Source organism: Cetorhinus maximus, chromosome 14, assembly GCF_964194155.1.
Source record: "Cetorhinus maximus chromosome 14, sCetMax3.hap1.1, whole genome shotgun sequence".
Classification (NCBI taxonomy): Eukaryota; Metazoa; Chordata; class Chondrichthyes; order Lamniformes; family Cetorhinidae; genus Cetorhinus; species Cetorhinus maximus.
In genome coordinates, this window is record NC_135892.1 from 18,745,076 (window position 1) to 18,761,823 (window position 16,748).

At 42.0% G+C, this 16,748-nt stretch overlaps 1 protein-coding gene across 3 annotated transcripts in view; it reads right to left on the bottom strand.

Annotated features, from left to right (window-relative positions):
• mthfd1l (methylenetetrahydrofolate dehydrogenase (NADP+ dependent) 1 like) overlaps positions 1–16,748 on the bottom strand; it is a 196,217-nt gene that overhangs the window by 145,988 nt on the left and 33,481 nt on the right. For all 3 annotated transcript variants that reach the window (XM_078556605.1, XM_078556603.1, XM_078556604.1), the window contains exons 8-9: positions 2,929–3,031; positions 1,607–1,710 (exon numbers count right to left, since the gene is read on the bottom strand). In XM_078556605.1, coding sequence (XP_078412731.1) covers positions 1,607–1,710; positions 2,929–3,031 — 207 coding nt within the window. The remainder of the gene's footprint in view (positions 1–1,606; positions 1,711–2,928; positions 3,032–16,748) is intronic.

Here is a 16,748-nt window from a genome sequence, read left to right on the forward strand (position 1 = left end):
CTCCCTTCTCGAATAACGGTACCACATTGGCTGTCCTCCAGTCCTCTGGCACCTCTCCTGTGGCCAGAGAGGTATTGAAAATTATTGCCAGCGCCCCAATCTCCTCCCTTGCCTCACTCAACAGCCAGGGTTACATTTCATCCAGTTCTGGAGATTTATCTACTTTTAAGCCTGCCAGACCACTTAGAACCTCCTCCCTTTCTATGCTAATTTCTTAAATTATATCGTCGTCATTCCGCCCGATTTTCATACCCACATCGTCCCTCTCACTTGTGAACACCGACACAAAGTATTCATTTAGAACCTTACCTACGTCTTCCGGCTCCACACACAAATTACCACTATAATGGGCCCTACTCTTTCCCTAGTTATCCTCTTACTCTTAATGTACTTGTAAAATAACTTTAGATTTTCCTTTATTTTACCTGCCAATGTTTTATCATGCCCCCTTTTTGCTCTCCTAATTTCCTTTTTAAGTTCCCCCCTAAACATTCTTTATTCCTCTCGGGCTTCCGCTGTTTTGAGCCCTTGGTATCTGCCATAAGCCTCCCTTTTTCTCTTTATCCAATCCTGTATACCCCTCGACATCCAGGGTTCCCTGGATTTGTTGGTCCCACCCTTTGTCTTTACTGGAATATGTTGGCCCTGTACTCTCCCTATTTCCTTCTTGAATGAGTCCCACTGCTCTGATGCAGATTTACCTAAAAGTAGCTGCTCCCACTCCACTCTGGCCAAATCACATCTGATCTTATTAAAATTGGCCTTCCCCCCAATTTAGAACTCTGATTTCTGGTCCATCCTTGTCCTTTTCCATAACAACCTTGAATCTACCTGCAAAATGCTACCCCACTGATACCTCTACCACTTGCCCGGCTTCACTCCCTAAAATTAAGTCTAGGACTGCCCCAATTTATATATTAACTCCATTCATCCACCCTGAATCCATAACCCTTACCTAACAAAAATCTATCAATCTTAGATTTCAATTTTTCCAATGACCTAACCTCAGTAGCTGATTCTCCTCCACTATCCTTTGTGTGAAGATGTGCTTCCTGACATCACCCCTTACCAGTCTAGCTCCATTTTCAAGGTTATGCCCCCTTGATCTGCTCTCTCCTGCCAGAGGAAATAGTTTCTATTTATCCTATCAATTCCAATCATCTAAACCACCTTAATTAGATCATCCCTTAATCTTCTATGTGGAAGGGAATACAAGCCAAGTCTATGCAACCCTTAAATTAAACCCTTTTAGCTCGTGTCATTCCTGTGAATCTACACTGCACCTGTAGAGGACAATATATCCTTCCTGAGTTGCCAAACTAAGCATCCTGGGTCACAGCTTTTAATATCAAAGTTCCTACTCACCTAATATCAAATAGTGTGAATAATTGTGATTTTTAAAAAAATCTATAGAAATAGTTTCCTCTTCTACAGACAGTTATTTCAGACACCGGTACTTAGACGCTACAGGTTTAATAATATATTCATCACAGTGATAAAAAAAAACTTCACCCTCTCATTCCTCCAGCCTCTGGAATTATAAGACAGAGAACTGGAGGCAAAGGTCCCCCTGACCCAGGTACTGGAGATCTAAACTTTGTCTAACCTTGATCTGCATTGCTGCTGTTAGGAGTCCAATTCCATCATGCGAGGGCCTCGATTCATTTCTCTGGGAATCTTGGCGATCAGAACTCAAACTAAAAACTGCAGCTGGGGCAAAACACAAAACAGGTCAGTCAATTACGTACTCAAAACAAACTTCTCTTCCTTAAAAGTCCTGTAATGATCGATGAACCAGAATCAGATTTAACCAGGAACACTTGAGGGAACCAGCCTCTCAGTAGGACTGCTGCTTCCCACCCAAACTGGCAGTTTTGTCCCAGTGGTCAGTTTGCAAGCACTTTAGAAAATAAATGAAATTCAGAGATTTCTTTTCAAATTTCCCCTGAACGTTTATCTTAATTAACAACAAAGATAGTTCTTGGTAGTACAGAACTTGAGTACTGCTTAGAAGAGGCATGCTGTCGAAGCTTTTTCATCTTGCACTCATCAGCACAGATGCACAAAAACACCAATTCTAAAGGGAACAACAATTTGTACTGCATGAGAAGAGTGTGCTGACTGGTTGGCAAATGGGCTGAGGTTGGTAGTGGCATTGCCATGGAGAATGCACCAAGGAACAGTTAACTGCCAAGCTTTGGTTTAAATTCAAACTAGGCAAGTTGACTCTGATTGGTCAAGGCATTGCCATGGGGAATGAATCAGATAATGGTTGTCCCCAAGCTTTTGTTTAGTTAAAAAAGGTGCAATGCGGGAATACGCTCTTACTGTTTGCAAAGGACAGAGCCCTGTGTGTAAATATATGTAGCTTCAAGCACATGTTAAGTGAGCCACACTGCAAGCCTGACTGATAATCTTAAATTGATTGTCAGTGTAATTCTTAGCACAATCAGGATTGTTTAGCAAATGCTATCCAATTGCGGAATCACATCTAATGTTGGACACTATGTTCTGCGTTTTGCAAGCATGGGCTGGTTGGGCACGGTCAGTACTTTGCCTGCTGCAAAAAGCCGAAGGGATGTGCTGTTTAATACAATCCACCAGTCGTTGGGGTGTACCACCTACATACCTGGCCTCACACCAGCACTATTTTTTCAGAAATACTAAAGGTGGTTCTCCAATCTCACATATTTTCTTAGGGTTAAAAACTCTCTCATCTGCTATTATAAACAACATCAAGGATAAATGGAATCAGCCTTAGGTCACTGGTAACATCCTAGGCTTTAAAGTGCTTTGGGCAGTCCTGAGGTCATGTAAGATGCTTTATAAATGCAAGTCTTTCTTTATCAAGCCACTTTTAATCAATTGCTTAACCCACAACCCAACTTAAGGCTGTGGTCACTCAGCCAGTCCAAATTGCCCCTTTACCTGGTAAATTGTAAGTGATTATGGTTGTGTCAGCTTTTAACCAGTCTTCTCCAAGTCCCTCTGGTGCAGGACTGGTCACCACTATTGCATCACTCTGATGGAGCTATCACAAAATTAAAAACAAAATACCTTAATCATTTTTTAAAAGAACTTAATACGTTATTTGAAATGGGTCAAAACGGATAAAGGGAAAAGGCAGGTTAATGGCATTAGGGTGGACAGTTACAGTGGAAGAGTTAGGATTGGGATAAGCTCAATAGCCTCCCAAAAGAATTCTATGAAGAGAACAGCCACAAGTAGTATCATTTAGACAAAGCAGAATAGTGTTACTCTCACACTACTAGCCTACTCTAAATGGGACCGTGCCATCACAGCAGAGGATTTCTGCAATGCTTCAAAGAAAAATGGAAGTGCGGTGTACAAATAGTTGGAGGCAGCCAAGAATTAGGTGGATCCAAAAGTTTTAGAAAAAGGACAGTACAGAGGTAGCACAGCAGTGTCTGAGAGCAAGGCATTGTACAGAGGTCTCATTTTCCTGTTCCAGCATCAGGGGAGGGATAGTCAAGGTCCTAAAGGACCAGTCAAACAAAAGTTAACCAGTTATGTGCATTCTGGTCACACACAATCAGTGCAGTGATAAGTGTTACAATAACCGTAAAGACCGATAACTTTTAAAAAGCTATTCGAACTTATAGTGACTGACTGAAAAGATCACAGGACACGATTTCAAGTTTTAAGACTTTTACTGTAAAAGACCAAAAGTAACATTGTCTAAACACTATTTAGTAAGCAATTTATACTCTAAACTACAGGCAAGAAATTCCCTATTTAGCTTTTAACATAACTGAAAATCTCCCGCTAGGATTATACTTTACACTGTCCCTTAAATGGACATTTTAATCTCCAGGAACCAGTCTCAACTTACTCTCAGCTCTCAAGGGTTTGCTTCCTTTTTCTTTTCCCAGCCAGGTAATTTCTAATCTCAGAACTGACTTTCACTGTGAGGGTTACACTGGAGGCTCCTTGCTTCTATCCCAAGCTACATAAATCTTCCAGTCTCCTTTAAATCCTCATGAATTCGGTCTCTTCAATCTGAATATGAGCTCCCACAGCATTTGGCGTGCTGACCAATAGAGTCACAGCTTTCTCTCTGCTTCAGATGCAGGACTGTCTCTATCTCCTGCTCTCTGCCTCTCAGATAGCTGCAGACTGACTCGTGTCTGTGAGGTTCAGTGATAACTTAGGAAACCTGCGATCCTATATCACAACGGTTTTCAACTGACTTTTCCCTTCCTAAAAGCCCTTCTGCATGGCAATGTGAATCACATGGGCCTTGTATCCAGGTTGAAATGCTAATTAGCTGACTTCCAGGCCCCCAACTCCATTCTATCTTGGAACAAAACAGACAGTTTCAAGTGCTACTGTTTATAGGGCGTGACAGTCATAACACCTCCATGTAAGACTTGGAGACTAACAATCTGCCCTTAGTAAGCATCACTGCTCTTGCCATTGTCTACAGGTATGAATATTTTGCACCTTCTCAGTAAGTCAACCTGGGCCTCACTGTCCCCATAGCAACCAAGCCACCCAGGCTTGTCAGGCAGAATTCAGAGCAGGTCACATGGTTCCCTTCATTCCTCCAGTTTACCTGGAATTAAAGAGACAGCCCCAGAACAAACATACAAACTTGGTATTTGCAACAATAATAATGCATTGTATGCAATGTTTTGAAATGTGCATGAACAGCTGCAAAAAAGATACAGGTCTTCTCTCTCTCCTTCGCAACAGGGACACAAGACTTAAATCATATTCACTTTAGTACCGTTGGGGAAAATAATCAGCTAACATGGAAAACGCAAGCTCAAGAGGGACCCTTGACCCCATAACTTCTACCCTACAAAGCTGTGGCAAGCAAAATAATAACATGCTTCATTTTATGTTCGAGATGTAATTCTATTGAAACCTATATTATAAATTACTAGCAGATGTCGGTCCCGTCACCATCCCTCCCAAACAGAAAAATTACAATGTGATGGCACGCTGGAGGAGTAAGAAAAATAAGAGATAAAAATCTTCAGAGTGCAACTCTAAATCAGAATTTTTTTCTCTTGAATCTAACAGCTGAGGCAAACCATTTATTTTTATTCATTCACAGGATGTGAGCACCGCTGTCAAGCACGGCATTTATTTCACATCCCTTGTTGCCCTCAAATAGTTTATGGTGGAGCACCTTCTTTGAACCACTGGAGTCCATTTGGTTAAAAAGGTGCTCCTACAATGCTGTCAACTAAACAACACTGTTTTCTACCCAGATGAAGATGGAATTGGACATTTTCATAGTTTGCAATTATTTCAATCATTAACCAACAGGTGGGGCACTTAGTCCTGGCTGGTTCTCCCAGTTCAGATGCTCAATCACTTCCTCTCTGCTCCACATAGCATAACTCTGCTGCTGGCCTGCAACACATCTGCAGTAAATGTTTGCAGCTTGAGGAACTTTGGCTCAGAGTCATTGAGTAGAAGGCTGAGCTGCAAACTCTGTGACAAATCAAGGAGAGGGAAAGTTACTTGGCTGCTTTATACCAGGAGGCAGTCACACCACTTAGGATAGGGTCTTCTGCTTCGGTCAGTGATCAGGGACAGGATGGTGTGACTGTGAGTGAGGCAGGTAAGGGGACCCAGAGGGTAAGGGTGCAAGAGTGTGAGCCTCTGCAATTGTCCAATAGGTCTGAGGTTCTCTCAGCTTGTTTGGATGAGAGCAGGGGCTGCAGGGTGGATGAGCAAACTGGCCATGGCACCATGGTACAGGAAGACATTCAAGTGGAGGGAGCAGAAAGGGACTTAGTGCTAGTACGGGACAGTGTAGTGAGGGGGATTGACACCGTTCTCTGTAGCAAAGAGCGAGAGTCCAGATGACTGTGTTGTCTGCCTGGTGCCAGGGTTCAGAACATCTGCTCAGGGCTGGAGGGGAACTTGCAGTGGGAGGGGGAGGATCCAGTGGTTGTGATCCATGTAGGCACCAACGACACAGGCAGGATGAGGAAGGAGGCTCTGCATAGTCAGTATGCGCAGTTAGGCACCAAATTAAGAAGGAGAACCTCAAAGGTAATAATTTCTGGATTATCTGAGCCACGAGCAAATGAGCATAGGACAAATAAGATTAGAGAAATTAATGCGTGGCTCAAAGATTGGTGTGGGAGAAGTGGGTTCTGGTTTGTGGGATACTGGCACCAGTATTGGGGAAAGTGGGATCTTTACCGTTGGGATGGTCTGCACCTGAGCCGTGCTGAGGCTGGTGTCCTCATGAGCCGCAAAACTAGGGGAGTAGAAAGGGTTTTAAACGGAATAGTAGGGAAGGAGGATCAAATTTGGGAAGATGTAGTAAACCAAAGAGTAGAGAGAAGACAAGAGAGAAAGGTATTAACATGGGAAATGATAAACAGACCGTGACAGGAAGGGACAAAGAGTACAAAACTAAGAGTAAATCAGCAGATAAAGCCAGACACTACAAAAGTAATAAAAGGACAAAGCTAAAAGCTCTGTTTCTAAATGCACGTAGCATTTGAAACAAAACAGATGAGCTGATAGTGCAAATAGAAATAAATAAGTACAATCTGATAGCCATTCCAGAGACACAGCTACACGATGACATAGATTATGGGAGGCAGTTACATAGGGCTCTAGGGACCCTTCAAACTGCAGCCATTGCAATTCATCGCAATGCATGTAAGAAGTCATTTGTGGGAGTTGTGACGACTCACTGGGGATAGTGCGCTGTAATATCAAGCCCCACTGTTCCCCGAGCCACGTCCAATGTGAATGAAAAGTTTGACCAAACCACCAGGTTGTCCCAATTCTACCTAACTGTTTAATTTAGGTGGAATTTAGGTTAACAGAATACAAGCACCAGGTTTGTAAACTTAATAAGTAAATAACTGTTTATTGAACAAACTGTCTTTAACTAGTGGCAAAAGAAAGGTGAACTGCTAACTTCTAACACTATAACTTAAATTCTACCCCTTTCTTAAATCCCTATATACACATACACAAAACACATAAGACACACAAAATATGGATTTTAGGAGTGGGATAAAACAATTCAATAGCACCAATCCAGAGTACAGGATTCGATGGGTTGATTTTGATCGATGTCTTCCAAATTCCTTTCAGTTCTTGTTGATGACATGAGGAGGACTTCCAGCACTTTCAGTATTTAATTCACTGGTTGAGAACTTGCTTTTGAATGTCTCTAACAGTTGTTTTCCCCTTTTCCTTTTTACAGGGGCTTCCTCAGAAAGAGAGCAGGTTTTAGAGATATGAGGAAGTGAGGTTTTGGATGTTTTCTCTTTGCAGGCCAGGAGCTTTCCGATGTGGAATTACTGGAATCTTCCATACACAGGAGAAAGAAGTTTTAGGTCTTGTTCCTTTCAGGCTAGCTTTCTGCACTGCTCTCACACAAGACCCTGGTCACCTGGTCAGGAGCCAATTAAAATGGTGTTGTCAGGCAGCTCCCTTGGTCCAGGGCTCCTTTCCGGCACCATCCTATCTTTCATGGCACACGCTGTTCCAGGACTGCAACATTGCATATATCTCTCATCCTGCTCCAGTGGACATGTCCTTCAAACTGCAGCCATTGCAATTCCAATCCACAGTCCAATAGAAAATAAAAAGATATGTTCTTTACAACAGTCCAACAGAAATAAATAGAAACAAAAAAGTATGCTCTGATAGCCATTACAGAGATATGGCTACACGATGACATAGATTGGGGGAGGCGGTTGCATAGTGGTAGTGTACTGGACTAATATTCCGGAGACCGAGGGTAATGCTCTAGGGACCTGGGTTTGAATCCCATCACAGCATAAGGTGAAGTTTGAATTCAATAAAAATCTGGAACTAAAAGTCTGATTATGACCATGAAACCATTGATGAATGTTATAGAAACCCATCTGGTTCACTAATGTCCTTTAGGGAAGGAAATCTGCAGTCCTTACCTGGTCTGGCCTACATGTGACTCCAGACCCACAGCAATGTGGTTGACTCTTAAATGCCCTCTGAACAAGAGCAATTAGGGATGGGAATAAATGCTGGCCTAGCCAGTGACGCCCACATCCCATAAACAAATTTTTAAAAATATCAAAAGGTATGCAACATTTAGGAAGGACAGGAAGTTAGGAAAAGGTGGTGGGGCTGGATCTATTAATTAATGATGGTTTTAGCACATTAGAAATGGATGACTAAGTTTAGGAAACCAGGATGTAGAAGCAATTTGGGTTGAGTTGAGAAATAATAAAGGCAAGAAGTCACTTGTGGGAGGTGTAGCTACACAGTAGAACAGAGTATAAAAGAAGAGATAATGGGAGCTTGTCAGAAAGGTACAGCAGAAATCATGGGTGATTTTAATCTACATATAGACTGGAAAAAAATCAGATGGGCAAAGGTAGTGTAGATGAGGAATTCATAGAATGTTTTTGGGATAGTTTCTTAGAACAGCATGTTCTGGAGCCAACTAGAGAGCAGGCTGTACTAGGCCTGGTATTGAGCAACAAGATAGGATTAATTGATAACCTCATAGTGAAGGCACCCCTAGGTAGCAGCAATCATAATACGATTGAATTTTACGTTCATTTTGAGGGAGAAACGAGTGTGTCCAAGACTAATATTTTAAACTTAAATAAGGGCAATTATGAGGCATGAAAGCAGAGCTAGCTCAAGTGAACTGGCAAATGAGGTTAAGGGGTAGGTCAATAGAGGTTCAGTGGCAGATATTTAAAGGGATATTTCAGAATACACAGAATATATACATTCCAATGAGAAAAAAAAATTCCAAGGGGAGGGCCCACCATCCTTTGTAAACTAAAAAAAGTTAGAGACGGTATCAAACTTAAAGAAAAAGCATATCATCATGCAAAGATGGTTGGCAGGTCAGAAGATTGGAAAGAATGACAAAAAGGTTAATAGGGAGGGAAAAAGAGAAAGCTAGCTAGTAATATAAAGACGGATAGTAAGAGTTTCTACAGATATTTAAATAGGAAAAGAGTTAACATAATGAGCATTTGTCCGATAGAAAGTGCGTCTGGGGAATTGATAATGGAAAGTGGGGAGATGACAGATGAATTAAACAGGTATTTTGCTTCGGTCTTCATTATAGAGGACACAAGTAACATCCCAGAAATAACTGCAAATCAAGAAATGGAAGGGAGGCAGGAACTTGGGAAAATTACAATCACCAGAAAAGTGGCATTGAGCAAATTGTTGGGGCTGCGGGTTGACAAATCCCTGGGTCGGGAAGGACTTCACCCTAAGGCCTTGAAAGAAATGGCTAGTGAGGTAGTTGATGCATTGGTCTTAATTTTCCAAAATTCCCTAGATTCAGGGAAGGTTCCATTAGGTTGGAAAATAACAAATGTAACTCCTTTATTCAAAAAGGGAGGGAGACAGAAAGCAGGAGACTACAGGCCAGTTAGCCTAACATCTGTCATAGGGAAAATCTAAGAAGCTATTATTAATAAATTAGCAGGGCACTTATAAAATTCAAGGCAATCAGGCAGAGCCAACATAGTTTTGTGAAAGGGAAATCAAGTTTAATCATTTATTGCAGTTCTCTGAAGAAATCCCATGTGCTGTGGATAAAGAGGAACCAGTGTATGTATTGTACTTAGATTTCCAGAAGGCATTTGTTGAAGTGCCACATCAAAGATTATTGTGGAACATAAAAGCTCATGGTGTAGGGGGTAACATATTGGCATGGATAGAAGATTGGCTAACTAACAGGAAGCAGAGAGTTGGCATAAATGGGTCTTTTTCAGGTTGGCAGGAGGTGATGAGTGGTGTGCCACAGGGATCAGTGCTGGGACCTCAACTTTTTACAGTTTATATAAATGACTTGGATGAAGGTTGCTAAATTTGCTGACAACACAAAGTTAGATAGGAAAGTAAATTGTGAAGAGGACATAAGGAGGCAACAAAGTGACATAAATTAAGTGAGTGGACAAAGATCTGGCAAATGGAGTATAATGTGGGCAAATGTGTAATTGTTCATTTTGGCAGGAAGAATAAAAAAGATTATCTAAATGGTGAGAGATTGCAGAGCTCTGAGATTCAGAGGGGTCTGGGTGTCCTAGTGCATGAATCGCAAAAGGTTAGTATGCAGGTACAGCAAGTAATTAGGAGAGCTAATAGAATGTTACCATTTATTATGAAGGGAATTGATTATAAAAGTAAGGAGGTTATGCTTCAGTTGCACAGGGCACTAGTGAGATCACATCTGGATTATTGCATACAGTACCGGTCCCCTTATTTAAGGAAACTTGTAAATGCGTTAGGCGCAGTTCAGAGAAGGTTTACTAGATCAATGCCAGGGAATGGGCAGGTTGTCTTATGAGGAAAGGTTGGGATTATATCCACTGGAGCTTAGAAGAGTAAGAGGAGACTTCATTGAAACCTTTAAGATCCTGAGGGGTCTTGATAGGGTGGATGTGGAGGGGATGTTTCCTCTTGTGGGAGAATCTAGAACTAGGGGGTCACTGTTTAAAAATAAGGGGCTGTTCATTTAAGACGAGAGATGAGGGAATTTTTTTTCTCTCAAGAGCATAGTGAGTCTTTGGAACTCTCTTCCTCAAAAGGTGGTGGATGCAGAGTCTTTGAATAGCTTTAAGGCAGAGCTAGGTAGATTATTGATTAACAAGGGGGTGAAAGGCTATCAGGGGTAGGAAAGAATGTGAGGATGAGGTTACAATCAGCTCAGCCACGATCTTATTCAATGAGGGAGCGGGCTCGACGGGCCGAGTGGCCTACTCCTGTTCCTAATTCATATATTCATGTTTGCTGGAGGGAACTGGATTATCCCAATGGTATACATGCCAATTGTCCACAGGTGAGGGAAAGGGCAAGAGAGTTGGGGGGGAGGGTGGAAGAAGGAAAAGTCAGGGGGCTATTGTGTTTAGGGGGATCTGGGTCTGGTTTATCTGCTTAGATTTAAATTGCCCAAGATTTTATGTATACATAGATCCAGGGGTTGGAGCGCAGCATTTGGGATGTTTCCAAATTTTCAGTTTACAGCATTGACTGAAGACTCTGTTTAAATCCCTAATTTATTCCCTCAGGATAAAGGATCATCAGTTGCTTTTAAAATAAAAAATTCATTCGTAAATGGCAAACAGTTTTCAATAAAATTGAGGGAAAGTCCCAAATATAACACAGTGGAAAATGTAGTTCCCACTGTCACTCTAGTTTGAAAAATACACCAAAAAAGGGTCGAAAATCAAAATGGGGTGGGGGTTGAGGGGGTGGAAAGAGAAAAACACCCCAGCCAGAAAATAAAACTTCTACACCTTTTCAGGGTTTCATACACGTAATGCAAATTGTCCTGCTGCATTTTCTGTATAAATACTTGCTTTCAAAAATAATTTGCATTCATATTGTGCCTTGAACATAGTGAAACACGTGAAAGAGCTTCACAGGAACATAAATCAGACTTAGGTCAGATGACCAAAAGCTTGGTAAGATGTAGACTTTAAGTAGCACCTTAATGGAGGAAAGGGGTAGAGAGGTTATGGGTGAAGGGCATTCCAGATCTTGGGGCCCAGGCAGCTGAAAGCACAACTAACAACTCTGGGGCCAACCAAGTGGGAGATACATAAGGGTTCAGAATTGAATAATAGCAGAAATCTCTGAGGGTTATTGGGCTGGAAGAGGCTACAGGGAATGAGACACAAAGCTCCACGGAGCGATGTAAACACTGGAATAATTTTTATTAAAAATCAAGGCATAGCCAGACCAGCAGCCAGGAGCCAGTGTAGGACAGCGAGCACAAGGATGATACATGAACAAGAACTTGAGAGAGTTAAAATAGAGGCAGTAGTTTTGAATGAGCTCAAGTTTATGGAGGGTGGTAGGCAGGGTAGTCATCAGCTTTTGGTGGATGGGGTACTGGGTTGACTCCATTTTGAAGATTTTGGGTCAGCGTTGCCTAGCTTTGCAATAATAGTTACATATAAATCCTATCGTTCCACTCAAATCTAATTCACTTGGGTTCGCTAAAAACTAAACAAAAGTGGAAGGCTTATGTCACTTACTAATTACTTGCCTGACACAACACTATGAGCTGTGCCCCTTTCTATCAAATTACATTATTTCACAGGTAATAAAACAATTCAGAATTTAAACCAAGCGATCCAGTGTTCTAGCAAAGACCTCTTGGGATTCATCAGCAGGTCTCAAACACACAAGTAGCATTACATGTTCTTCAAGTTGAATTTTTCAAATTCATATTGATGAATGAAGTCCTCTACTCTAAATTAAAGCTACAAATTTTAGATTCTAGAAAGACTGAATTCAGCCAAAAAGGAAGAGTTTTAACATGGACCAGGTCTTAAACCAGAATAAAATGGTTGTGGGGAGTCCCACTTCTTACAGAATTGAGCACTGTTAGGTCAATATGACATAAAAGGAAATCCAAAAACTGTATCAAAATTTTATTCTTTTTGCTATTTTTAAAATGGACTTTCTGTTGAACCAAAAAAGATGGCTGCTATGAGTCGTATGACCACATGATTGGCCCTTTGTTCTGGAGTTACAACAACAAACGAATCCTTCTCTCACCATCGCGGAACCTCACACCCAATTGTAAGGCCATTATAATCACAAAACCAGGGGACTCACAGATCGAAACTTGTTACATCTGCAGAGCTGTTAATAGATTTATCTCACACTTGGGGACTGTCCAGGTCCATTTCAAAAGGGGAACATTGAGGGACCAATGGACGTCATTTGCATCTTGATAAGCTTACCCCTCTAGCAGAGTCAGAGGGTTTGCCTAGACAATGGCTTCCTGAAACAAGACCCTCAATATGGATGGTAACTCTTTCAAAAGCCAATGGCTGGGGCATTATCAGTCCTGAAATCAAAGCCGGTTCCAGACACTGGATAAACAAACATCCCTTTTGAAATCATCGAGAAGAAAGGTGGTCACGTGTTACGATCCCAGCTGATGTTAATGCTGAACAAGTCAGGTCCTAGAGTGAAACCTGGCTTGATAGGTCCTAACTTTTATTTTTTTGGGGAACCATGGAGGTAAGTTACTGAACAAACTCACAGGAGTCTGATGAACTTTTTACACAAAGGATAAAACGTTTGTTAAACAAGAAAAATGAACTATATTACACCAGGCAAAAAGTTTAGAAAGATCTCAATATAAACACAAGAAAATGATTCAAATATTCACTATCCCTTCACCTCAGCTATATCTTTACAGATGCATACAAATTTGGAAAGATCAAACAATTTACCATATCTATCTTATACTCTAATATTCAGGGTAAGTATGCAGTAGGCAAACTGACTGGCAAACTGTGGACAGACACACCACACTCCAAAGTAATTGACAGATGCGACCAAAGCAGATTCTATGGATTTCTCAACAACCCACCCAGAGGTTTGTCACACCATGAGCCAACTAGTCTCACTGAAGCTCTGTCTTTCTACTGAGGGCTTCTAATCTCCACATTTGAAGAACTCGCCTTGGAATTCTCTCCAAATGTTGCTCCTACCCAGATGTCTTCAACAAGGATCCACCTTCAGGATTTCAATCTTGCCCGAGATTCCTTTCCCCTGGATCGCCAAGTACACTCAAACTTCACGTTCCTAGCACACTTTGAGATCTCCAGCTATGCCAAACAGAACACCACTGCACTAAAAGGCCAACAGCAACCTTCGGCTGCCCTCTTGGATCTTCAGGACTTCTCTCAAGCCCACTTCGCTTCGAGTTTGCTCCCCGCAGCTCTCTCTCTTTAATTCAGAGTCAATTGCTCTGCTCATTTCTCTCAACTTTGTTTAACAGGATCTATTTCTGATCTCTGACCTTGTCCTTTACCTGGGACTGTCTTCTGGGATTCGGTTCAGTTCCACTCCCTTGTTTGGGACCATCTCCCTGTTGTTTCCCCCCCCTCCAATGGCACTCCTCCTCAGATCACCTGACCTCCAGTTTCACACAATTTCACTTTTCTTCTTTTTCTTCTGTGCGTGTGCGCAGGGCCAGTTCCCAGCCTGAAGACTTGAAAATGGACGAACTGCCATGTGGGGCCCTTTCCCGATCAGCGTGCACACAGAAGCCTGTCCCGATCTAAACTCAAGGTAAGTATCTGACTTTGTTACACATCACTCGAGTGACCATATTGAAATCTCTATATTTCTTTGAGAACTGAGAAATGATCAGTCTGCTGTTAACATCCAACCGGCGAACCCCAGAAGCAGAACTCCAGGCTGAACAACAGCCCAGTTCTCGAAGCCCGTCTCTGCTGGAAGATTTCCTACCATCGCCTGCAGAACTAACTGTGTACCAACTTCATCTTGCGGTATTAGCACCAACTGTGAAGAGAATTCTACACCTCCAGTCTTGAGCCAGCGGAACTCGAGCTCCTACATGAAAGAACTCCTTATTGGACTCTGATAATCACGTGAACTAATATTCATTTCTGTGGTTCTTGTACTATTACTATCCACAGTTGTAAAACTTTCCTTTTATCTATCCCCCCTTACTGTGTGTGTCTGTGTGCGTGAGTGCACGCACACGGTTAGTGGAGTGGGACGCTGTGAACGCTCCTCCCCCGTGTTTATTAGTAAATTGGATCATACAAACTGAGGGTTTTGGCAAACACGCCACAGCACACTTTAAAAATAATTCTAGACATCTGCTTGCGAACAGTTGGTGAGAGCAAAGAGGTTCAGTTTGCCGGTCTCTCCTGTCTGTAACAGCACATTATTCAACCTGATAGCTTTAGACATGGCTGAACACAACATTCTCCTCCAACGCCTCCCCATGTTGCCCAGCTGGGTGGGACTGCCTGGTTAAGAACATAAAAACAAAGAAATAGTAGCAGGAATAGACCATACGGACCCTCGAGCCTGCTCCACCATTCAATAAGGTCATGGCTGATCTTCTGCCTCAACTCCTATTTCCTCCCCGCTCCCTATATCCTTGATTCTGATACCAAAACTCTGCCTCTCTCCACCTTAAATATAATCAATGACAGAGCATCCACAACCCTCTGGAGTAGAAAATTTCAAATGCTCATAGCCCTCTGAGTGAAGATATCAGTCCTCATCTCAGTCCTAAATGATCCACACATTATCCTAAAGCTGTGTTCTAGATTTCCCAGTCAGGGGAAACAATCTTAGTGTCTAGCCTGTCAAGTGCTTCAGAATCTTTATGCTTCAATGACAATCTTTCATTCTTCTAAATTCCAGAGTATATGCCCAATGTACTCAGCCTCCCATCAGAGGATAATCGTACCTTATTCCATTCTTATCTATCAAATTTTACGCAAAGTACCCTCTCTTCCCACTCCCATGCCTTTACCTCTGGTGTCCCCCAAGGATCTATCCTTGGTCACCTCTTTTTTCTCATTTGATTGTTCCCATTGGCAACATCATTTGAAAACAGTGTCAAGCTTGCATACGTCTATTGATGACCTCCTCCACTGTTTCTAAATGACCAGATTGCTTATCCGACACAGTACTGAATGAGCAGAAACGTTCTCCAATTAAATATTTGAAGGACCAAAGCCATTGTCTTCGGTCCTTGCTTGTTCTGTTGCTTAGCTACTGACTCCATCCCTTTCCCTCTCAACTCAAGGCTAAACCAGGCTGTTCATAACCTTGATGTTGTATTTGACCCCAAGCTAAACTTCGAACCACACATCCATGCCATCATTAAGACTACCTATTTCTGCCTGCTTAACATTTGACTCCCCACCCCCATCTCAGTTCACTTGCTGCTAAAACCCTCATCCATGCCTTTGTTGCTTATGGATTTGTCTATTCCTACACATTCCTCGCTGGCTTTTCACATTCTACTGTCCATAAAACAGAGGTCCTCCAAAGCCCCTCACACCTATTAAACCTGTGCTTGTTGACTTACACTGGCTCCTGGTTATGCAATACCACAATTTTAATATATTTTTTTTCCCCCCCAATCCTCCCGCAGTGTCATTGCTCCTTAACTCTAATATCCTGCAGCCACTCAACCCTCCAAAGTATCTGCATTCCCTCGAAATCTGGCCTCTTGGAGTATCCCCGAATTTAAGTGCTTTGCTATTGTCGGACGTGCCTTAAGCATCCTAGGCCATTATTCCCTCCCTAAACCTCTCTGCTTCTCTCTCTTTCTTACCTCCTTTAAGAAGGTCCTTAAAACCTCTCCAACTGCCCTATCACCTGATTTGGCTCAGTCAAATTTTGCTTTATAAGTGCTCCTGTGAAACACCTTGGGTTTTATGTTAAAAGCGCTATATAAATGCAAACTGCAGTTGTTGACACTCCAGTGCAGTACTAAGTCTTTCACATGAGACGTTAAACCCAGCCCCATTCACCCTCTCAAGTGGACGTAAAAGATTCCATGGCACCCTCTGAAGAAATGCAGGGAATTCTTCCTGGTGCCCTGACCAATATTTATCCCTCAACCAACATCAACAGATGAGGTGGTAATTATTTAATTGATGTTTGTGGGACCTTACTGTGTGCAAATTAGCAACCACACTTGCTACATTACAACAGGGACCATGCTTCAAAATGTCTTTCAATGTCTGTGAAGTGCTTTGTGACATCGTAAACGTTGAAAAGCAGTATATAATTGCCAGTTCTCTCTTTCCAAATCACTCCCAGAGAGGAATTACTACAGCTGATTATTAACTCACAGCAAAAAACAGAAAATGCTAGAAACACTCAGCACATTAGGCAGCAATTCAGATTGTTAGTAGCCAGAGTGTTGTTTTTGTCAAAGTGATTAACCCAAGTGTTTGGATCCAAAATGCTTTTAATATTGA